Raw genomic sequence first — 19,377 nt, 5'->3', positions numbered from 1 at the left:
ACCAGTGTTTACTCCAAGCAGACTATGAAAAGCAAGGTATGGAAAGCCTTGTCTCTGCCAAATGGGCAGAGTGGCTTCCCATACTGTTGCAGTGTAGTTGGCAACAGCTGTCACTTGTAGACCTCTGGGTAACTCTGTAGTGCACGTGCTTGAAGAAACAAGACAAGATCAAAACTAATTCCCCCCTCGTAAAAAAACCTCCCACCCTCCCTCTCCATAACAGCCCCCACCCCCAAAATATTACTTGAAATTCATTTACATGAATTATTAGCCATCATGGACAAACACATTACTCTAGCTCTAGCTAGAAAATTAAAGAGGAGAAAAAAGCTTCTCTCACGTAATCTCTCCTTAACTTGAAAGAGAGTGACTGTGAATATAAGAAAGAGAAAAAGGCTTGAGGACCTCTTTCAGGGAGCTAAAGCACATTTTGCCACAGTACAGCAGGATGCAAATCAAGAGAATGGGGCTGGGAAAGAGGGAGAAAGTCCAAATTTAACTGTGTTCAGCAAATTGTTACCAGACACTACAGTGCAATGATGAGATTACACAAATACTAGAGAAAGCATGAATTAGAGAAGGATATGTAGAGAGGGGTGGAGGAGAAGGCGTTTATGTGCAAGTAAACTATCCTTCCCCTACAGTAAAGCTTATTTTTCAGAGGGGGTCAAGAGCAGAAGAATTCCTCAACACTTGAAATTAACGTTTGTAACAGGACTGAAAAGCAAGTCTCTGGACAGCTCTTCCTCATGCTGGCTTTATCACTTGAGACATCCAACAAAGCGCAGTGGCAATATGGAAATGGTCTGAAGAAAATAAAGTCTGTATTGCTTTTCTGTTTGTGCTATACCCTAGTTGCCACTAGGTTTGTGAACTAATGATATTTAAGGCTACAGAGAAGTAGCTGTCAATATTTAAGGCTACTTCCTTTTGGTAGGGTAATTTCCATGTGCTGGTCCAACAGTGTCAGTCATATGGACAAACTTCTGCGTGCATACAAACCAGGAACTGTTAGATGATCTGCCTTGAAGTAACATTACTGCTGTTAGTCAACATATGCTTACAGCAGCCTCCAAACATTACATACTAGAGTAACGGACAGACTGCTTGTACAGTGTACGTGTCAGACTAGTTGCTAATTAATTTCCCTGTCAAATCTTGAAGAAAAATTCAGATGCCTGGGACCTAAGCCTTCCTGAACAACCACATTATAGTAAGAGAAGAGAAAAACAAAGCAAAATAAACTCAAATTATAAAACTAATAGAAACATATACATTAGCATTGCAGAAGAATGACACTTGTGTCATATTCCATGGGGTTTGGCTTCATGCTGGCTCACAGGCACTGCAAACACTGAATTGGAAGCAAACACTGGCAGAAATCAACAGCCACTTGCAACCTCAGGAAGGTTTAAGTCTGTTCTAATGAAACAATTTTGTCTGTTGGTGGCAGTGACAAAGAACAACATCATGTGAGAGAGCTGCAACTGGCACCCAATGGAAAGATTGAAGAGATGAGATTTCTTTGTAATTTTCTCTCACACAGGTTACAATGAAATGAACTGTAACCCATGCAGAAAATAAGTAACCTGATGGATATAAGCTATTTGAATGTTTTCATTCTGAAAAAGAATTTTCTTTGTGGAGGAATTGAGCATCTCTGCTCTGGAATATACCCAAAGTATGTTTAGAGTCATCAATCCCAGACATCATTTTTAACTAGCAGCCAAAATGACACTCCTGTACTCTACCATTGACTAACACAGGGCAGAGGAGGCTGTTAGTCTAATACCTGCCTCCCTTGCACAGAGGTCACCGGTGCGGGGAACCAGCAGCAAGCTTTACCAAACACACCCACATTCTGGCTTTCCTTCGACAGTGTTGGACAAGAGCTCCCTGCCTCATGAGGCCTCATGAGGCAAGGAACAGCAAAGAAGAGTCCATAAAAAACCCCAAACTTGAAGACGAGTATCAGAAATTCAGAGTCCTCACATCCGGCCGGCGGTGTGCAATGTCTCGCCCCCGAACCAGTGTTTGTTCAGTGCTCCCTGCAGACTGGATGCGGCTTGGAACAGGCAGGCGAAGCTCACCTCTGCCCAGTGTGGTTCCTGTTCGCCTCCGCGTTTAAGGCCAAGTTGTGTAGGAAGAGAAAAAGCTGCCACCACACTTGATTTCTATTCTGCTGATGCTGTAGAGGAGAACAGTTGAAGCAAGGTTATTTATATTTCTAAAATTGCAACATACCACTTCTCTTTTCCAATAACAACTCAGTTACACTTTTCAAGAGCAGACACTTTAATCCCATCAGCATAACAAGGGGGTGCAGCAAGGGATGAGGGGAGAGAGGGAAATGATAAGTTCTCCAGAAATAATTGTAGCTCTAACATTACAAAAAGAAAAGAGCAGACCCTTTATGCATTGTGCACAAGAGGATTAAACTTTTTTTTTGCTTGTAGGATTTTGCAGAGTTTAGCCAAGTGCTGTTTTTAATCAGATTGGGTTCTGAGCCTTTCAAAAGCCCCAGCTGCATGAACAAACAACCTTTTTTTTTTTTTTTAAAAAAAAAGCCCCCCTTCACCCCAAAAGTAAAAAAAAAAAGAAAAAATATAACTGGTGATCCATCTGTAAGTGATTTGACACCGTGAAGGTCAAAGGGTTAATCTTCAATTTAAACCACACTGCTGAGACAGCAAAACTCTGATTTCATCTAGTACAAGAAAACACATTCGTGCACACACACTCCCCCACCCTCCCCCCACCACATTTTCCTTCCCAGCATCTCCAAGATAATACTGCCCTTTTTATAGCCACTTTTGACAGTAAGCCATAAATAATCAGCCTTGGAGCCCTTTCCTACTGACTGGAGCCAATTAAACCTTAAGCAAGAACATACTTGAAAACACACAAAAACCCAAAACGAAGAGGTTATTTCAGGTCCCATTGTCAAGGAAGAAACATAGGAGTTGAGTTTCAAGGGGACATCAGACTACATAATGCATCTTTGGGGCAGGGACACTGTTCCTTCTTTTGTTATATGTAATCACCCCTGCAAAAGTGGCTCCAATTATACCCCCACTTTAATGGCATCTCATACAAACAGGTGGGTTTTTCTTTACATTGCCTAGCCTGGGATACTATTTCACCTCAATAACCAACCCTCTATTAGAAGTCAGTCTTTGTTTTCTCATCCAGAATTCCATATTTGCTAAGCAGGACTGATCATTTCGGGAAAACAAAACAAACCAGCCCTGATCTCCGCTCCGCCCCCCAATCCCCAGCAGACGAGGAAACAGAAGACTGGCTTCCAACAACTTTGCCTCAGTACACAGGAGTTCATAAAAGAGCACTGAAGCACAGTATATGAACAAGATGTTTCAACTCAGATTAGCCCAACAGGGCAGAACAAAACAGTTTCAAGGCATTCTTTATATAATCACAAATAAGAGAGAATTGCAGCTGGAGCTGGTGTATCGGAGATATGTCAATGTGTTAACAGTCATTAAATTATGTTCATATTTCAGCCTGAGTATATCTGTGCAATGCGAATGACAAGTACATAGAAAACAGGCTTCAGAAAAACTGTTCAACTCACAACTTAGCAGTGGGGCATTCTTCTCAAGCTTAGCAGTTGCCTCATGGTTTTAGAAGAGTTCACACAGATCCCATCATATATTTCATCGCCACTGGTTTGGAGCATGACCCACAGACAGTGACTCTACAGCCATTTATTTATTTCAAAGTAACCAGCCCTGAGTTCAGTCCATCCTGATTGTCCCAACATTGCTAGGTTTGCAGGTGAAAACACACTTTCATAATAAAACTATTCCCTAGGGGTGGGTTACAAAAGCTTAATTTGGTCTCAAAAACCAAGATGTTTTTTGTTTTGCTGCTTGCCTCTCAGCTTGACAAGGCTTGTCCTTCCTCATCAAACTGCAGAGATTCTTCTAACCCTCTTTCTTAGAGCCACATCCAGACCTGCTCAAACATCCATAGGGGACCACAATGTCCTGATGACGCCCAGATACCGTGTTTCTATGAAGCTGTTACAGCTTAGGTGGACTGCTCTGTAACACAGATCTTCATGGTAGCATGTCAATGAAATAGCATGCAAGCACAATGCAACTTTCTGCAGCATTTGAAGCCGGGAACTATGCTAGGAAAGCACAATGGACAAACATACTATAGATGCTCTGAAGACAATCTGCTTGGGCAGATTATTTCATTCTATCAGCAGCCAAGAGAATAAGAAGCTTCTTATGGGGACTTAGTATGGGAAATGCAGAAGGATGTTTAAAAATTGATACAGAAATCCTAAAGCTTATATATATCTCAGCTTCGCTGGTGGACCCACTTTAACAGAACTCTTAAGGAATTTTATAAAGCGAGTTAATTTGCGAGCAGACAAGAGGAAGTCTACTGATCTGCAAGTGCAATCTCAACTATTCCACACTGTCAGGAGGACAAACACATGAAAGAATCCCCGTATTAACGTCCTGCATCATGTAGGAGGCTGCTTTGCACTTCTCACACTCCATAACAGGTTTCTAAATCCTCTGTCTCCTCCTTAAGTTTTACATGTCACCTTAGCAGAAAAGGATTACATGTTCTTTGCAGTAATATGTAAAGGAGGCCATGTTCAGGGAAAAAGAATGGAAAGATTGAGCTTTTTTTTTTGAAGAGGGGGAGCTTTTTGAGGAAGGTATTAGGTTTTGTTTTTATTTGGTAAATAAAGAGTTTTAGAGCTCTCCTTTAAGAAGAGTTACAGGCCTGCAAAAGAACCAGTGGGATGTGGTAGGATGAATACTGAGAAAAACTCTAATTTTTGGGTTTTAGTTTATATTCTGTTGTGTTTATTTCACTGCCACTTGAAGCCACTTTTTTTTTGGTACAGCATTTTTGTCCTTCTCTAGTTAAAAATATCTTCCACTGTTTGCCTGAGATGCTCACGGAGATTTCCATGCAAGAACAGAATAAGGATTATTTTACCCTTGTTTTCCCCTGCATAAGATCTCAAATCACTTTATGAAGAACATTGACAACATTAATTTTGTTTTGAAGTGAAAAAATAGAGCACTAGGCCAAGGGCAGCTTTCCAGGTTTTATTTCCTAGACCTAGGGCCTGCATTTCCCTGGGTCCTTATTCAGCCAGCATTTCCTTCAATGGTGGTGTAGTCACACACACACTTTCGCTGGCTGGTGTCCCGAAGCAGCCCACTCACACTGTCCTCACCACATACCAGTGCAGGAAAGTGAACTAGAGCTGAACAATGATCAAGACCAAAATTAATCTGGTAAAGAAGTTGCCTTTAGTATTGATCAGATCATTCTAATCCATGTGATCCATGGCATCAGGCAGTCAAGCTGATGCTTGTGCCAGCACAAGAGAAAGGCAACCCAAGACGAAAAGCAAGCTGGGACTGGTTGCTTCAGCAGCAAGTCTAGTTAACAGGGTTTACAGAGTTATGGCTTCACTTCTGGGTCAATATGCTATCCGTGGCACTAATTCAGTGTGGGACGAGAGCCACAGAATGGAAATGGCCAAAATTTTTTCCAATACAGTTACTACTGCACTAAAGTATCAGGCATGAACACTTTGCCATCTCCATGTGGTAGCAACACAATGAACATGTTGAAGCTTCTTTCCCAAGATGGAACGAATCCTCTTTTGCCTTCTACAGTAAGTGTAATTAAAGAAGACTAGACTTGTGAATACAGTAAGTCAACACAAAGCTGGAAAGACATAAAACCATTTCCTATTGCAGCTGCTGCTTTTTAAAGGGGATATCCTTAAAAAACTCTTGGCATTAGCATGAATGCTTCAATGAGTCACAAGGAAAGGCCGTTTTACAGGAAAAGTGTCCTCTACAGCAACAGTACATTGGTGAAGCCTGTTCCATGAACTGTGCTGAACTGAAAGCCTAAATACTGGTAAACACACACTAAAAAACAGTAAGACTTTTACTGGAAGCAAATGAAAGAGGAACAGAACTGATCTGACGTTTATTCCCTCCTCATAATTAATATTCCTAACACGTATTTCACATTGTAAATATAAAAGTATGTCTCTATCAAAGAGTACCTCAGATGTCAAAAGCTTTTTACTCTTACCAAGCCCTTGCATGGGGTCATCAAGGGAAGATCAGTACAGGTAATACACCTGAAAGAAAATGTTGTCCCTCTGACACAGCTCCCTGAATCCTTAAGCATAAATGTTTAACGTATGAATAGAATTACTTTTCCACCTGATGCATACATGCCATTAATATCCCTCCTTAAAAAGTAAAGAATATGTTTGTCATATACACGTCATATGTGGGTCTGGTAGATTCCCATCATGTTAACAGAAGAGGACACCTGTCTACCCTCTTTATCTCATGGGCAACGTTTGACTTTGCTTCATGGCTTCCAGATGGTTCAGGGTCAAATTCTGAACCCCTCTTAACTAGAAGGATTAAAATATAGCCATAAATGGCACTATTTAAAAGAAGAGTAATGGCATATGTGCATATAAAAACATGATTCTTCTTTTAATGACTAATACAAGTATTAGCAATAAGTTGTTGGGATTTTATTTATTCACTGAAAACAAAAATACTTGCACACCAGGAGTAGTTCCTGACTCATCGCCGAAGGCTGTTTTCGCTGCCAGGTGGCTGGAGGCATATTGTGCTACCACAAAATATGCTTCAGCTTAGAAAGACTAGAAAGTCACAGTCCCCAAGGCAACAGAGGTTACAGAAGGTGTCCCCTGCTGGAGAGAGAAATGCACGCCAATGGAAGTCAAATACAAATCTTTCCAGCTGTGATTCCTAATGAGCAAAGCATAATGCATGTGTAAAAGCAGCAGGGAAAAAAAAGGACACAGTAACAGAAAAAATCAAAAGGAAGCTTAGTGGCATGATTTCTCATGGTGACAGAGAGATGCAGACAAAGATCTTTCTTGGGGATCTGCATCCTTCTGGCTTGCATTACCCCTCAGCTCTCTTACATGGGACTAGACTTCTGGTAGAGAGCGGCATCATTTCAAGTACTGCTTCCTTTCTCAAAGGCTTTGTGAAGCAAGATAAGTAACACGTTTATGGAGAGAGGATGTGCAGCAGTGAGTGCAGCAGGAGGGATGCATAGTGCAGAAGACCCCCAAAACCCAGCCCAAGTAAGGTGCGCTGGCCTGAGTGTCAAACAACGATGTCCACTGCTCCAAACCTGCTGCAGGCACAGCTGCACAGGTGAGCCCTTTCTCAACTTTCTTGTAGTTCAAAAACAAACATGCAGCCACTTGTGCCTTCCTCTCCAGAGCAGGCAGGAAGGGGAAGCAGACAGACGCCATGGCAACAGCCAGCTGACAGCAACCTGGGAAGGGCAACCACCGGCCACTGCGTTCCCAGGCCCCCAGCCTTCCCCTCCTGCACGCCTGGGGGGGCACATTTTTTGCCATAAACACAGTAAATAAGAGTCTCACATTTCGATAGAGCCGCACCCAATACCACTCTCGACCTGTGGCATGGGTTCTGGGGGGCATTCACCCCCATGCTCTGGGGGGAGACAAGGGTGTAGGAAGAGATGCCCCAACTCTGTGCCCAGGAAAACACAGGCAGCAAATGCAGCCAGGTTTGTTCACTCAGACCCTGAGAGTGGACCGACAGAGCTGTTTCACAGCTAACCCACACAGGCTCCAGGACAGACTTTTTGCATCAATTCCCTCACCACTGGAAAAAGGGAGGTACTCCCCAAACTGCTCCAGTGGATAGGAGATTCCCCCCCTCCTCAGTGATTAAAACATCCCTCGGGTATGCTCCTGTTTAGTTAAAAAAACCCCTTTGCAAGTTTCTGCAGGAAAATACCTTGGCGGAGGGTTGAGGGGGGCTCAGGGTCCTGCCTGGGTGCAATGGTGCCAGGGAGGCAGGCAGGTGCAGCGCTGGAGCCGGAGCCTGCGGGCAGAACAGCCTCTCGTCAGCAGTTCTGATGACTCAGAGGCTAAATTTAGAGAGCGATATAAACACAGCAGCCGCAGCGCAAACACTGCCCAGCACAGCTGCTCTCACGCACAGCCCTCTCCTCCTGCTGCTCCTCGCCGGCTGGGGTCCACGCATCCTTCAGGGTCTCTCATTGGCAAACAGTTGCAGTCCCTATCACCGTTTTGTCAGACCTTACATCAGGAAAAGCCCAATTGGGTTAACAGAAGTTACCTCACTGCTTTTATTTTTGGATCACTAGCTAGTCTTTGCCATTGGCGAGGGTAGCTACCCAGGAGAACAAATAAAAAACAAAAACAAACCCAAACAGAGGCTATAAAAGGCTAGTGGGGCATTCCTCCTCAATGGCTTCAAACAAAGGACTCTGCAGTTGGGCACTTGCTTTCCTGCCTTTCCACCATAAAATTTAATTGAGTAAAATAGAGACACACACTCCTCACCATAAATAATCAGTCCAAACATCTCATCATCCCCCTCAGAGATGACAGTATCTTAATAAGATCGACCAACCTAAGTAAAGAAATAGAGACAGAGTGACTGGGTTCCAATCAGCGATCCCTGCATGACCGCAGACAAGTTATAACCTGCATTTCCTAGTCTCTCACAATACAAAACAAGTGGGATATTGCCACAATTATTTCTTAATTGAAAAATAATTTCTCAACTGCCACACTGCTACGAACAGAAAGCACCTTATCACTGTCACAGACAGCATGGTGCTGCGAGAGCCAAGGAAATGCAGAAAAGCCTGTGCAGACCACTAGGGTTGTACAGGAGAAGCAGCAACACTGAATGCTATTTAAATCACACACAGGTGATATTAGAAACACTGCAAAACAATTCACTTGTACTGTCCCAAAGAACTATTTTGTGTTCTTTATTTTAAGGTATTTTAAGGTTGCAGCCCTACTGCTTTAAGGCGTGGCAGTCTCGTGTCCAGCATGGTGAAGGATTCATGGTGGGCTGTTGCACAGAGCTCTCGCTGCCCTTCTACCAGCAGGCTCCCTTATCCTCTGCCCACTTCCTCTAGCAGAGCTAGGCAGGAAGTTTTGCTTTTTAACACTATCCCCCATTTTAAGCAGGAACAAAAGCATAACATATTTAAATTTTTGACAGCTGAAAGCATAGAGAAGGATAGATTAAGGCTGATGCAAAAGTTTTGTGGTTTTTATTAAACCGATATACAAGGGTTGTGCGTGACTGTTGCATCAAGAGCTCGCCTAGCCCAGCCTCCAACAGCAGCCTTATGTGGCTGCTTGAGGAAAAGCAGAGGGTGAATACATGCAATAGCTCCCCCTAATACTCTTTCAGCATCTAACAAGTTTGAGCTTAGTATTTCCCTAGTCAGATCTGGTTTCTGTTTATTTAATGTCTCCTTCAATGGTCATAAACTTGTCCTGATTCCCCTTGAACCCAGATAAAGTGCTGGGAGGCACAATATGCCCTAACAAGCAGTTCCACAGAGCTATCTATTGCACAAAAAAGCTATGTCATTTACGTTGAGCTGGCTCCTACTAGCTTCACTTGATTTTGCCTAGTTCTTGTATGGGGACAAATTAATCTGTCCATTTCCTTGATGTCACTTTATTCCTGTTAAATATTGCTATCCACTTGCTCTGTGTCTTCTTATAGGCTTAGCAGCCTTAGCTCATTTTTTCATTTTTCATATGGAAGTTTCATCATCTTTCTTGCCTTTCTCTGAACATTTTCCAGTTCTGCTGCATCATTTTTGGAAGAAAGAAACCTGAACTCTATGTAACATTCAACATATTCAAGAAACATGGTTTTATACAGTGGCATAACTATGCTCTTGGTTTCAGTTTATTTTCTTAACATAGGAAAGAATTTAATTTCATATCAGATGTGAAAGGGTCCAGCAAGTTTCTGTCAATTAATCAGCTCCATGGGCAGCAGGATTTCATAACAGGTGCTAGGTAATTGGCAACAGGTTGCTGTCATTTGTAAGCATAGGGGAAGGTGCACTTCCAAGCCCACCTCTTCCTTTGTTATTATTTGTCAAAATGGAAAAAATCTAACAACATTAATCAAGAAATCTGCCACCAGTTCCTCATATTGAGTTCCTGACTCCACTGACTGCGCAAGCTCCTCTTCCCACTATAGCAACATCCTTCCCTCAAGCCTGGGACCCCCATTCTATAGTCCTGCAAGAACACCTCCCATCTTCCAAACCTCATACCCACCCTACCCCCCGACCCTCTAAACTGGGCTCGCCCACTTCAGGAGTGAGTGTACTCCACCTGGTACTTAGCCATACCACTCTCCTGCATCCTCAGCTGGAAATTCAAGTCCTGCACTGATGGACGGGCCAGAGACAGCAGAGATGAAAAGGAGACCTGCTGCTTTGCACAGCAGCAGCATGGGCCAACAAGCACTAGCCAGCAGAGAAGATCCTCAAACATACTGACCTATTCAGGTAATAGATTAATGTAAACACCTACACCAAGTCTCAAAATGTCTGCAGGCACAAGTAAAGTAAAGAGATGTTGATGCTACAGGCTCAACTGCAGGCCAGTTTGAGGGACCCTGCATTACACTATTGGGAAACTTTTCTGAATGTTCTTCCTAAAACAAAATCATCATAAAGGACAGCTTCCTACAAACAATTCCCATTTAAAAGAGCAACTTTTAAAACTTCCCTGACTGTACTCAATAAGCAATGGAGAAAAGCTTGATGTAATCTGGGATAAATGATGCACACGTAGCACTACATGCTCATTCTCTCACACCAATAGGTTTCCAACAAAATACAAGGGCTGCCTGTTACATAAGCAGAAGTATCTCAGAGGAGGCCTCGATAACTCTCATGAGACACATAGGGGGAAAAAATATGCAAAACATTAACAAGTTTCACTTTCAAAGGAAAACAACACTTCCTCCTGGACAATTTTCAGTATAATTAACTTGAGGCAAACAGGTACATGCAGCTGTACATGTACCTGTCTGCAGCTGCTGTGGATACAGGCATTTGGGCTCCAGAGGCTGCTCAAGCCTATTGCAGTTATTTGCTGCACCAAGTGCAGAACTTAGAGAAACAAAGTTTTCTATAGCTAGACTCACGGAGACTTTTTGAGCATGGTCAGCATATCTAAATCAACTGCAGGATTCCTGATGTGTTGGAAAGGGGCTTTGTTGTTGTTTGTAAATGCACTTATTTACTCAAGAAAGCTCAGCTCTTATTCAGCATCTGGTTCTCATTGAGGCTCAGCTTTTTTAAAACCAAGCTTTCCAGATGGGTTGACTGAAGCACAAGGAGGTCAAGAGACTTGTCTGAGGTCATACAGCAAGTCAGTGGCTCTGCTTGGACCTGAGCCCAGAACTGTTCAAGGCTACCACTCCTTGGCTCTTAAAGAGACAATTTGATCCCCTATGAAGTGATCTTATCACCACAACCTGCTTAGAAAGAGTTATTTTATTTGGAAGAAGCTGTAGCATTCCACGGCCTCAAAGGAGCAAGTCAAGCTGAAGGGGTGTGTTATTGACATACAGTGTCATCCACCTCACTCTTGTATAATTCCATATTCCTATAGGGGCAACTCTGCCCTGCTGCTGTTGCCATCTCTGGTTATCTACTCCTACCCCATCTAGCAGCCTGTCACATCATGAAATACACTGTTGATTCAGCACAGGTTGAAGCCCCTTCTCAAGGAAAGGGAAGGGAACTCAAGCGCACTGAGGACCTAAAGCAGAGCCCAAGCACTTGTTGCCATGGCCTGGACATGTGGGTTGCAGGCAGACCATGCAAGCCAACCTACGAGCAGATCCCCTAAGCCCAGCTCTGTTCTCTACAACCTCAGAACACACTCTAAGCTTAGCCACAGGATGTGATGCAGCAAGCAGTTCACGGATCCCATGGCAAAAGCACACTTGCTCCAAACCAAGGAAGCGATAGGTATTGGCTTCTCCTGCAGAAAGCGTGGCTTTGGCTCTACCTTTGTTTTCCAGGGGCAAGGTGAGAAAAGCACAACAGAGGGAACATTGCCAGAAGCTATACAACCTCAGACAGGTAAGAGTTCAAGACGACATAGACAGGCCTTATATGTCATTCTGAAGAGCCCTTTGCAAACTGAATCAATCTCTAGCAGGTTCTGCTACTTAGCAACACAGAGCACTGCTCAGTCCTTCCTATAATAAATTCAGCATCTTAAGATGAAAGCCGCAATGCTAGGGAATGTTGCATTATTGGTTTAGCACTGTTCAAAGGATGAAAAATCCAGGTTTTAAACTACAGTATTCTGTTTAATATATTATTCGGAAATTAAACCCTAAAAATGGTGTACATGCCAAAAGCAAGCATAGGTGCTGCCAACTCTCTTATTCTTACAAGATGCACACCCAAAATTTTTTTGTATAGCCAAGAACCACAAAATAAATACCACATAGCTCCAGGAGCCCAGGGAAGAGATAACAGTGACTCTCCAGGGTTCCCAGTGTGGGATGGGGTTAGAACATGCGTGCGGCTGAATCCAATGACAACTCAGTGACGTCAACCTCAGCAGCTATTGCCTGCTTAGTTCCTCTCTCAGTCAGGCGTGTACATTAACCAGCGGCCTTTGTGTCAACAAGCCTTGCTGCTGCTGCAGCAGAACAAGAGCCATACCTGAGCTGCTGGAGAGTCTTGCAGAACTCAACAGCCACAAGAGGGCTGGATGCAGTATGTCAATGCTGAAAGACTTTAACTCCCACTGAAAGGGCATGTATGTTTTCTTTTCACAGGTTCACAGATAAGATGCTCTGTAAGCTCCAAAAAGAGGCACAACTTGTTGAAAAACAGGCTTACTGTCTCTCAGGACTTCATGATACCACACTGGTTTGACTAACTTTGTGGCATTCTAAAATCTGTTTCAAGACACCACTCTGGAAAGTTGGTTTTGACCAAATACTTGAGACAAGCTGAAATGGGGCATCCAAATCAAGGATTAGTTTCACAGCAAGATAAACATCAACCACATCTCAGGGACTGCCCCTTCCAAACTACAACACATTGTGAACCAGTTCACCATCTCTAGGGGCAGACTGCTTGCTTCTTCAGCAACAGGCTGGGAAGAGTCATTGCATACACAGGACAGAGGGGCTTCTGCATGTGAGATCTGTGCCAAAAGCTAAAGGAAATCCTCCATGCAGTGCTGGGAGGGAAGGGATTGGGCATGACAACAAAATGCTCCACAGGGAATGCTGCCTTGGACGCTAATATGTGGCTCAGTACTCTCTTTTCCTGACAAACAAGAAAGAATCCCTTAACAGATCCAAATGCCAAGGCCCATCCCAGGGTCAGGCTGTGGAGAACCACTGGCTGAACTACTCCGTCCTTGTGTTAACTTTTGGGGTTTAGGTTTGGGTTTTTTTTTCGTTTTGTTTTCAAATTTCAATGGCTGAAGGGCTCTCCCCTCCAGCCCCCCTTTACAACTTGTTGCTCTTCCAGTTCAAACAAAGACAGCAGAGCTCCTCCTCTGCTGGCTGCACCATCGGAGTGAAGGCGGAGGGTTTTGTTTACTAACTCTCCCACATGCTTGGCTGACATGACAGGCAGACGGCTGGGCCAGCAGCCCTAGCTGCAGGGCTGCGTGCGGCACCGAGAGCCTCCACAGCACCCATGGCTGGTGGCTCACCCTGGCCACAGGGCAGCAAAGAGCCTGACACAAGGCAGCTGTAGCAGGACTGGCTTGGGTGGACATCGCTGGATGCCTTTCCAAGGCACAGACATCAGATAGGTAGGCTTCTAAGATGAAAGGGGTCAAGTTACAACCAGTTCCACCACTTCACTCCAGGGCTCCTCAACTGAGATGGTTAACCTTCCCTTTCCTGGGAGAATCTGACTAGCAAGAGTGGGGGTCTTCAGCTGCTGTTGAAAATGTGACACTGAGGAAAACCTCATTCAACCACACCACACACAATACTTATTAAAACTCTCCTGGTAGCTCGTTATTTCTGCAATGACATTCATAGCCCCATCTAAATTTCTACAGGCTAATCTTCCCGTTACAGCTTCTTTAATTCTCCTGCTGTTTGGTGACGAAGAGTCCCAGAATTCCCTCACCCCTCTGATGACAGAGAGAGGACCAAAACTTTGCCAGCCACAAGCAACATTCTCTGACCAAGACAAAGAACCTCACTTACCTTTGAGAAGAATTGCAAGAGATCTCCCCATTAACAGAGCACCAGCTGACTTTGAGTGAGGCAAGCTTTCTGTCCCTCTCTGGAGTCAGCAAGTCTTCATATGCAAGCAGATACACACTCTCCTTACTGGGCTTGCACAGAAGAGGCTAAGCACTGCCTACTGCCAAACCTCTGCCAAACTCTGCATGGCCTGAGTTTTCCATTTTATCCCAACTCAACAGGGGAAGTAGGAAAGGGAAGAAAGAATCAGGAGATTTAGGGATGCTGGTTTTATTTTGTTTCTTTTAAGAGCGGGGTTTCTTTTTTTTTTTCTTATAAAGAAAACAAAATCAAGATTCTGAAGTGTGGTTTTCAGACCTGATGGCATCTAACAGCTGTCTTTTGTTGTAAGGAAGTCACAAGTCTGAGACACTAGCTAGGACTGTGCGACAGAGCTGCTAGCAAGTCTAGCATGAGCTAAATATACTCTGCAATGTTTCAGAAAACTACCCCTAGACAACAAGGAGTGTCAGAACAGACTCCAGGCTTGTTGTCATCTCCAAGGTGAGGAGCCGACATAAGCCACACATGACCACTTGTGCCACAGAAGAGAAGACGCTGGTACTGAGGAGAGTAAAAGCTGTAATAAAAAGCAAGGGTGAGACCCCTGGAGAAAGCCTCAGTGACCCTGTTCATGATGCACTGAAAGAGCTGGAGTAGAATCATAGAATAACCGGGTTGGAAAAGACCCACTGGATCATCGAGTCCAACCATTCCTATCAAACACTAAACCATGCCCCTTAGCACCTCGTCCACTCGTGCCTTAAACGCCTCCAGGGAAGGTGAATCAATCACCTACCTGGGCAGCCTCTGCCAGTGCCCAATTACCCTTTCTGTGAAAATTTTTTTCCTAATGTCCAGCCTAAACCTCCCCTGGCAGAGCTTGAGGCCATTCCCTCTTGTCCTGTCCCCTGTCACTTGGGAGAAGAGGCCAGCACCCTCCTCTCCACAACCTCCTTTCAGGTAGTTGTAGAGAGCAATGAGGTCTCCCCTCAGCCTCTTCTTCTCCAGGCTAAACAATCCCAGCTCTCTCAGCTGCTCCTCATCAGACTTGTTCTCCAGCCCTTCACCAGCTTTGCTGCTCTACTCTGGACTCGCTCCAGAGCCTCAACATCCTTCTTGTGGTGAGGGGCCCAGAAATGAACACAGGATTTGAGGAGCGGTCTCACCAGTGCCGAGTACAGAGGGAGAATAACCTCCCTGGACCTGCTGGTCACGCCATTTCCGATACAAGCCAAGATGCCACTGGCCTTCTTGGCCACCTGGGCACACTGCTGGCTCATGTTCAGTTGGCTGTCAACCAACACCCCCAATGCAATCCCACACATTCTCTTCCCTCCACCTGCCAATCTTTAGGAAGAGCCAGCAATCTAGCATAAGCAAAATCCATCCGCTGCCTTAAACACTTGCCCACTTAGCTGGTGCCTGGAGCCAGTCTTCTACAGCACCACTTTTGGATAGCTAAGCCCCCATCTCCCCCTCCCAAAACACCCTACCCTCTGTATGTGGAGCCGGTGGAACTGGTCAGCAATGCACTGCAACTTCCGTGCAATCTGCACCTCGGCACGTGCTTCCCTCTGACCTTCCTGAGGCTCCTCTTGGAGGTGAGGATCCAATGCAAAGCCAACTGGAGGGACATGTAAACGGTAACCAGCATTCCCTACAAAACAGAGATCAGAAGAGTCATTCTTCCAGTGCAAAGAGTAGCTCTTCTATTCACTACACTTTATGGAGGAAAGAGCTGAACATAATCCTGAATTTTTAACTCACGTCAAAGTCCAGTTCCTGAAGCCCGAACAATGACTGTGTAACATAAGCACGCAGTAGAACATTTGCTCAGTTTTTAAGTAGATTTATATTGATTAAACAGTGTTTAGTTGCTTTCCAAGATCAGACGACTGGCAGGATCTTACACTTGGTTCCTTTTGCTTGTTTATAGTTCAGCCAAGTGTGGATTTTTTTTTTTATGACAACTTTGCAGTTTTACAAGATCTCTGCCTCACATCTCACATTAAAGGTTGCTGTATCTTTTCTGTCATACTTTTTATCAGTTCTCTGGCATTAGGTTCTCAGGACTGATTTGAGTTAAAGCTGAATCAGATACATAAAGCTGAGTGGTGTCCTGTCAGTTTCTAGTAAAATACTGGATAGATGTGCTACTTATTCAACAACTCCAGTAAACAGCCTAAGCGTAAACTTTTGCACTTCCCTCCCTCCACTGAAAACTTCTAGGAGACTTCCTATGTAGATGTGAGAGCACTAGAAATTAAAAAACATAGGCAAATCATAGGATATGAGGTATGGTGAGCACTTAAACATTTCGCAGTAAAATAAAATGTGACAGAACAAAGCCAAAAAGAAAAAGAGTGGGAATATCAAGGACAGCGGAAGCAATAAGCAAGTGCCTGGTTCCGGCAGTGGACAAGCAAGGATAAGAAAATACAAGCTGTCTTTCCTGAGGGAGTAGGACCAAAGAAAAATTATTTCAGTCCTTTAATACAACGCGCTAATGAAAGAAACCTTGATTGATTGGGGAAGGGCTAAAGGGACAGTTTCCTTGCAGCAAAGCTGGTGACACTGGAGTGCTCTTACCATAGAAGAGTCTCCGGGGCTCTTCAGTGACTCCACAAGGCAACATAACATCCTGACTGGAAGAGGACGGGCTGAGTGTTTGAGTTGCCTTGTCCTGCTGCTCAGGATGCCTGATACCGGGACCACAGCAGTGTGTGAGGGGGAATAGTTGAAACCTCCCCAGAAGGCAGCTGTAGGACTGGTTCTGTGTGAAAATGCCAGTTGCAGTCATCTCACCAGGCTGACCTGCAAGTCCAAAGTCATCAGAGTGAAACACGTCATCGTCCAGCCCATCCAGGCTAGAATAGTCCTCTTCCAGGTAGCTGGGGCGGTCCATTGCTCCTGCAATAAAGGGACATTTCAGGAAACAGCTAAGACACAACAAGAACGTCCAGGAGAGAACGTCTTCTGCTCCAACAATAAAATACAGCTCTTTCTTTCCACGTCTGCCTACCTCCCTCCCTCCCAATGCAGCCCACCTGCACAGGCAGGAAAGGCGAGTGACTCAGTGGTGAAGATCAGAGCTTTGTAAAGTGCTGTGCCAAAGGCAGACAAAGTTCACACGTGTCCAAGAGTCTACTCACGGCTCCAGTTCTACAACTGATCACATGGAGGGAGCCAACTCCCAACCCCTACACATAGAAACTGAAGACATGGGTTTAAAAAGCAGCCCCAGCCCTTCAAATTGCCCCGCGGCCAGTCAGCTTCTCTGGGGTCTGCTTTGTTTTGGCCTGCCGTAATTGAACTTTATGGTATGCCCTATTGACTTTTCCCCATCTATTACTTATTGATTAAGAAAAGCTCTTGTAATCACAAGGCTACAAAGCCAGACTTGTAAGAAACGCTGGTGGCTGCAAAACTCAAGAGCTGGCAAAGCTATTTCTGTGAAGCTCTCCATCACCTCTCCCTGTAAGGGCCAAATCTCCTTTCAACTTCTCATTTCTTCCCTCAGCTCAACTTAATACATGTCCCAAACTTGGCAACACGGTCACTTTATCACCTCTCCTACCCTCAAGCCTAGATGCACTGCCAATGCATTAGTTCACTCCACTAATAAGGAAAAAAACCCACATTGTTGGTGTCAGTGCTTCTGTAGTTGGTGTCAGGACTTCTGTAGTCGTCATAGTAAACACTCCTGAGCTCTGTTGCAGCACAAATTTGGACAAAGCTGGTGGAGGAGAAAACCCCCAACAAACCCAAAATCACTGTTTCAGAGCTCTTTGCAACCATGTAGCGATTAGAAGCAGATTTACCAAAAAAAGCCATAAGTCCCTTTACTGTTACCTGTGCATCTAACCCAATTGGAAGACAGTCTCCTAAGAGATCCATCTCCAGGATTTCCACCCAGTTCCAAACAAGGCAGTGAAATTCAACTCTTCATGTCTCTTCCTTTGCTCTGGTTTGCGAAGCATTTAACAGAACGGAAGACTAGCAAGAGGAATTTCAGGCCTGAAGGAGACATTAATAATAACTTTATAAGGACGGGTTCAGCGCTCCCCTCATCTCCCCCCCAGGTAAGGTAAGCAGGACTCCACGCCGACAGCTAGAGGAGACAAAGGGACGGGGCAGCGCAAGAACTGCCTGGGCAGGGCTCTAACCTGGGGACACTACAGTTCCTGAAGCTGTTGTGCTTCAGGGGTTGGCTCAGCCCCGCCGCAGCTCTCCAAGAAGAGCAGGGCGGGTGCCGCCGGTCCAGCTCTCCTGGGTGACACAGCGGCATCTCGGCACGACACCCGTGAACCTCCTCCTCCTCCGCGGCTCGCAGCGGCACAGCGAAAACGGAGTCGCGGGTCCCGAGACGCCGGCCCGGGGCATCTCCTGCCTTCCCGCCGCTGGCTCCCCCTCAGCTGACAGAGGCAGCGCCTCGCCCCTCCGCACCCGCCGGGGCAGCGAGAGCGCAACGCCGGCCGGCACACCGGCCCTTTCTCCTTCCCAAAGAGGTTTTAGACAACAAGTTTTACTCGACTTCCCGCAACACCGCCCGGCTCCTTGGCGGAGCCCTCGGGAACGGCTGTCCCCGGTGTCCCCGCGGCGGAGCCCGCTGACGGGCGCCCGGCGGGAGGGCTCGGCGGACACGCGCGCTCCGGCGCCCTGAAACAAAGCCGGCCGCGCCCCGCCAGCCGCCCCGAGCCCGCGCCGGCCGGGAGCTTCCAAGGCGGCTCGGGACGCGGCGGGGCGGGCACCGCGCCCCACAGCATCGCCGTCCGCCGCGCCCGCTCCCGGCCCGACACTCCGCCTTCCCCGCCGCGACCGGAGAACCCGGCTCCGCGTGCGGGCCGAGCCTCGCCGGAGGGAGGGCTTCCCGGGCACTCACCGGGAAGCGGGCCGGGCGCCCCGGGAGCTGCCGCCGCGCCTCCCCGCAGCCAAAGTGCGGCCGCCGCCGCCGGGCGCCGCCAACAGCTGATGCGGCCCCGCCCCGCGCCCCGCCCCCGCCAGCCCGCCAATGGCCGGCAGGGAGCGGGGCTCAGACACAGGGGGCGGGGCCGCGGTCCCCCGGCAGCCCCGAGCGACCCCGCAGGGAGGGGGAGCGGCCGTCGGTCCCGGGCTGCGGCTCCGTCCCTTGTCTGTGCTGGAAAAGGAACGTGTCAGGCGGGCACCTTCAGCGAGTTTGCAGATGGCACCAAGCTGAGCGGTGCAGTTGTCGCAGCACGAGGATGAG

General features: G+C 46.2%; 1 protein-coding gene across 3 annotated transcripts; it reads right to left on the bottom strand.

Moving 5' to 3' along the window:
• Nucleotides 1-238: 238 nt before the first annotated feature.
• BMF (Bcl2 modifying factor) lies at nucleotides 239-19,135 on the bottom strand. Of its 3 annotated transcripts, none has more exons than XM_069858183.1 (5): nucleotides 19,033-19,135; nucleotides 18,003-18,167; nucleotides 16,740-17,060; nucleotides 15,644-15,807; nucleotides 239-2,188 (listed from the first exon to the last, which is right to left on the bottom strand). In XM_069858183.1, the coding sequence occupies exons 3-5, from the start codon at nucleotides 17,053-17,055 to the stop codon at nucleotides 2,087-2,089; spliced, it is 582 nt and encodes a 193-aa protein (XP_069714284.1). In that variant the 5' UTR covers nucleotides 17,056-17,060; nucleotides 18,003-18,167; nucleotides 19,033-19,135; the 3' UTR covers nucleotides 239-2,086. The 3 variants fall into 3 exon arrangements, with proteins under 3 accessions (XP_069714284.1, XP_069714286.1, XP_069714285.1); XM_069858185.1 differs by having other exon boundaries at nucleotides 16,740-16,964; XM_069858184.1 differs by lacking the exon at nucleotides 18,003-18,167 and having other exon boundaries at nucleotides 19,033-19,133.
• Between the last annotated feature and the right edge of the window lie 242 nt (nucleotides 19,136-19,377).

The sequence above is a fragment of the Phaenicophaeus curvirostris genome, chromosome 5, assembly GCF_032191515.1.
Source record: "Phaenicophaeus curvirostris isolate KB17595 chromosome 5, BPBGC_Pcur_1.0, whole genome shotgun sequence".
NCBI lineage: Eukaryota > Metazoa > Chordata > Aves > Cuculiformes > Cuculidae > Phaenicophaeus > Phaenicophaeus curvirostris.
This window is presented reverse-complemented; position numbering and strand designations above follow the sequence as displayed.

What these genes read in the sequence shown, in the direction of transcription:
- BMF (XM_069858183.1), bottom strand. Translation starts at nt 17,055, where the DNA reads ATGGACCGCCCCAGCTACCTGGAAGAGGACTATTCTAGCCTGGATGGG. An exon ending in GCCCCGGAGACTCTTCTATG is followed by an intron (nt 15,808 to 16,739) that starts GTAAGAGCACTC and finishes TCTGTTTTGTAG; the next exon opens with GGAATGCTGGTTACCGTTTA. An exon ending in ACCGGCTCCACATACAGAGG is followed by an intron (nt 2,189 to 15,643) that starts GTAGGGTGTTTT and finishes TCTCCTCTACAG; the next exon opens with CATCAGCAGAATAGAAATCA.